Source organism: Rhinopithecus bieti, unplaced genomic scaffold, assembly GCF_001698545.2.
Source record: "Rhinopithecus bieti isolate Rb0 unplaced genomic scaffold, ASM169854v2 scaffold_46482, whole genome shotgun sequence".
In the NCBI taxonomy this organism is placed as follows: Eukaryota; Metazoa; Chordata; class Mammalia; order Primates; family Cercopithecidae; genus Rhinopithecus; species Rhinopithecus bieti.
Genome location: NW_016818769.1, coordinates 118107 through 122437, shown reverse-complemented (window position 1 = coordinate 122437; position 4331 = coordinate 118107). Strand labels below are relative to the sequence as shown.

Below are 4331 nucleotides of genomic sequence, written 5' to 3'. Positions count from 1 at the left end.
ACAGTGTGGCGATTCCTCAAGGATCTAGAACTAGAAATACCATTTGACCCAGCCATCCCATTACTGGGTATATACCCAAAGGATTATAAGTCATGCTGCTATAAAGACACATGCACACGTATGTTTATTGTGGCACTATTCACAATAGCAAAGACTTGGAACCAACTCAAATGTCCATCAATGACAGACTGGATTAAGAAAATGTGGCACATATACACCATGGACTACTATGCAGCCATAAAAAAGGATGAGTTCATGTCCTTTGTAGGGACATGGATGCAGCTGGGAACCATCATTCTCAGCCAACTATTGCAAGAACAGAAAACCAAACACTGCATGTTCTCACTCATAGGTGGGAACTGAACCATGAGACCACTTGTACACAGGAAGGGGAACATCACACACTGGGGCCTGTCGTGGGGTGGGGGGAGGGGGAAGGGATAGCATTAGGAGATATACCTAATATAAATGATGAGTTAATGGGTGCAGCACACCAACATGGCACACGTATACATATGTAACAAACCTGCACATTGTGCACATGTACCCTAGAACTTAAAGTATAATAAAAAATAATTAAAAAAAAAAAAAAGCATGATATGGCTAGGCATGGTGGCTCACACCTGTAATCCCATAACTTTGGGAGACCAAGGTGAGAAGATTGCTTGAGACCAGGAGTTTGAGACCAGCCTGGGTAACAGCAAGACCCCATCTCTACAAAAAATAAAAAATATTAGCCAGGCATGGTGGTATATGCCTTTAGTCCTAGTTACTAGGAAGGCTGAGGCAAAAGAATTGCTTGAGCCCAGGATTTTGAGGCTGCAATGAGCTATGATCACTGCATCCCAGCCTTGACCACAGAGTGAGACCCTGTCTCCAAAAATAATAAAAATGAGTAAAGGCCTGAAGACAGTAACCGTATGATATATGAATGAATACTGTAGAGCGAATGAACAGGAAGTACAAAGGCTCTCAGTTCAAGGAACAGTCAGGAGCCCTTGTGGCTGAAGTAGAGTGAGCATGGAGGAAGAAGAGGTGACCACAGAGGTAGTGGATGTGGGGGAAGGGGAGACCAAGGAGGCTTCTAGGCCACTGTGATAACTGGCTTTCCCCTTAAGTGAGACAGGAAGTCACTGGGAGACTTCTGAGATAGACGACAGGTAATTATTAACTATAAAAGCTGGAAGGAGCCTCTTAAGGTCTTGTTTTTTTGTTTGTTTGGTTTGGTTTTTTTTTTTTTTTTTTGAGACGGTGTCTTACTCTGTCACCCAGGCTGGAGTGCAATGGCACAATCTTGGTTCACTGCAACCTCCACCCCTTGGAATCAAGCAATTCTCCTGCCTCAGCCTCCCAAGTAGCTGGGATTACAGGTGCGCACCACATAATGCCTGGCTAATTTTTTTGTATTTTTGGTAGAGATGGGGTTTTGCCATGTTGGCCAGACTAGTCCTGAACTGCAGACCTCAAGTGATCCGCCTGCCTTGGCCTCCCAAAGTGCTGGTATTACAGGCGTGAGCCACCGCACCTGGTCCATCTTAAGGTTTTCTAGATACATGCAGATGTGTTTATTTTTGTATGAACTCTATGAGAAGGGATTCTATAATTTCCCAGATTCTATTATGTTCATAACTATTTCAAAGGTTTAACAGCTGCAACTTAAACATTTCAAATGACACAAATTCTTCCCTCAAACAGGAATGGAAATGTCCCTTTAAAAGACTGATAATGGTGAAACACTTCTCACCATTCTACAGGTAAAAAGTATAGTCTAGCCAGCCAATGACACCGAAGATTTGGGGAAGCAATGTTTTTGATCCCTGGCCCCAGCCCACTCTTCCATCCAGCTAATCCTTTAGGGCCCTACGGCGCCTTCCCTAGAGCTCCGGGCCTTCAGTGATGCCTCCTCTCTGATCTCTTCAAAGATAGAAATTTCTGTCATGCTCACATGCTGGCTTCCTATGAAGGTTCGTATGAATTACCATCTGTTCTAACAAACTACTGTTAAATTGTATTTTCCATGAAAGATAAATCTAACGTTACTTCTTCTGAGGAAGCTGAACTAACTTTTGACCAGAAAGGGGAGAGAGAGAGTGACTATATCACTCATGATATAATTAAGGGTGAAGGGTAAGAGTAAAAACAATCAGAACTCTTCCAGAAGCATTTAGAACCAGTAATGAAGGGACAGCAGAATAAAAGAGTTGCTGACTTACACCGGGTACCACCGTGGGATGCTCTCGTGCCTCTGCGTCTGGTACATCAAATGCCCGGAGCACTTCAGGGCTCTTGTTGCCAGTCTGAAATCTCAAGTCAACGTCTCTCTCTCTCAAAGTCTCTCTTCTACCCTCATACGTTTTAGCATAAGGGCCTTGCTCAATGGGGCCAGTCTGGCCCCTATAATAGAACTCTGCATCACCTGCCCCACCATCAGGTCTATAATCAATTTCCTCCTGCCGTCTTCTATCCCGTGGCCAAAGTGCCTGGGGAGGTTCTCTCTCTGGACCGCCTATATGTCTCAGCACATGAACTGATTTGCCAGCACCATAGCAGAAACTCTGTAAGGAAAAGAAATACATTTTCCTGAGGACTTAATGGCTAACTTACAAAAAAGTTATTTCATTCAGAGTGCTAACAAAATTATGTAATTTAACTTACTTGTGGCATTTATAAACATAAACATGTTAATTTGACTTTTTTTCATTAGAGACCTCTTCTTTAGATTAATAGAAGGCCAAAGTGGCCAATAAAACTTAATAAATCACTGAGTATTCAGTAGACATTTTAATCAGCTAGACACATTTTGATTGAACTATAACAATGGCAGGCTGAAGCCTAGGTATTTAAATTAGAAGTTTCTAGTCTGATAATTATTCATGTTTCTAGATTCATGCCCATCATACAAGGTAAATGCTGAAAATATTTAAAGTTGTATATCATTATGTAAACAATCTCCTGTACCTTTACTTTTTACAAATACAAACTAGGCTTAAGTTACAGCTAAAATTCAACAGGTTTTGATTCACATTCCATGGGAAAAAGTAGGCAGCAGTTCCTGACAGTGTGGCTCAGAGACCCCCGGGGGGAAACCTGAGACTTTCAGGGGATCTATGAGATCAAAACTTTTCATAATACAAAGACATTATTATTTGTCTTTTTCACTGCCCCCTCCTGAGTGTGCAATGGAACATTCCAGACGCTAGAGTGCCAGCCTCACTCGGACTCAGGAGATGCCTGCCTGCGTGTACAGTACTCGTATGTTTTAAATTTGTTTTAACTCCTAATATGTAAATATCAATAAATATAATCACCTTAAGTAAGAGCTGTTTGTGGGCTTCAATTTTTAAGACTGCAAAGAGGTCCTGAGAACAGAAACTTTGAAAATTTCTATACTACTTTTTCAAACACTACTATTTGAAGACAGAAGCAGCCAAAGTCAAAGAGCATAACTTTCCTTAGGGAGCACATGAAACAAAAACAGATGAAGACTCTGCTGATAATTTCAGTTTCCAAGACTATACTACGGCTATAGAACTAATGTCACCTAACAAAAAAATACCCGCCAACCACATAATCCTGTAATCACAAGCCAAAAAACAAAACCAAAAAAGAAACGATTTCGAAGTGAATAGAGATAGTGAATCTTGTATCCTTAGGGAAGAGAATTTCCCTCGGCACATCTAAGTTTTTGGTTTTATGCAACAACCACTTTACTTGGGTAATAGCTAAAAAATCGATAACAAAAAACACTGAATAGACCATGGATGAATGACGAGTAATATTTCTTCTTAATGTCTGCTCCTGGATCCCCAAACTCTTTCTCAGCATACCCACGTTCTTCCACATCCCTTTCTGGTTCTGTGTCAAACTCAATGCTCTTCCCTTCTCACTGCTGCAAAAACTCAGACTAGAAATAAGAAGGCCCCCTTTCTCAAGGAGACAGTAATCAACTTCCTATTTCCTGTGTATTAATTCACCAAAGTTAAAGGACAAATTTAAAAAGAGGTTATTATTCTAAATCACTGCTACGACATACGCAATCAAACTAGAGAACTACTTTCTTGATTAGAAAAATATACAAGTATAATATATCTGTATCATTTAGAGGGGCGGAGGGGAGGAAAAAAAATCTGTATCACTTAAAAATCACCTTCTCATTAAGCATGACTTAGCCTGATTTATAACACCAAAGAAGCCCAGTAAGGTTCAGCATTGCCTTTTTTTCTGTAAATCTTGCTAAATATTGACAGTGCTAATACTAACCAGTATTAATATATTAACACTAAGATTTAATATAAATCTTGCTAAATACTGACAGTGCATATATATATATA

At 40.3% G+C, this 4331-nt stretch overlaps 1 protein-coding gene across 1 annotated transcript in view; it reads right to left on the bottom strand.

Annotated features, from left to right (window-relative positions):
• Positions 1-4331, bottom strand: part of CLCC1 (chloride channel CLIC like 1) — a 33497-nt gene that overhangs the window by 6714 nt on the left and 22452 nt on the right. Inside the window, exon 7 of the mRNA XM_017857453.1 lies at positions 2214-2580. Within this exon, the coding sequence (XP_017712942.1) occupies positions 2214-2580 (367 nt within the window). The remainder of the gene's footprint in view (positions 1-2213; positions 2581-4331) is intronic.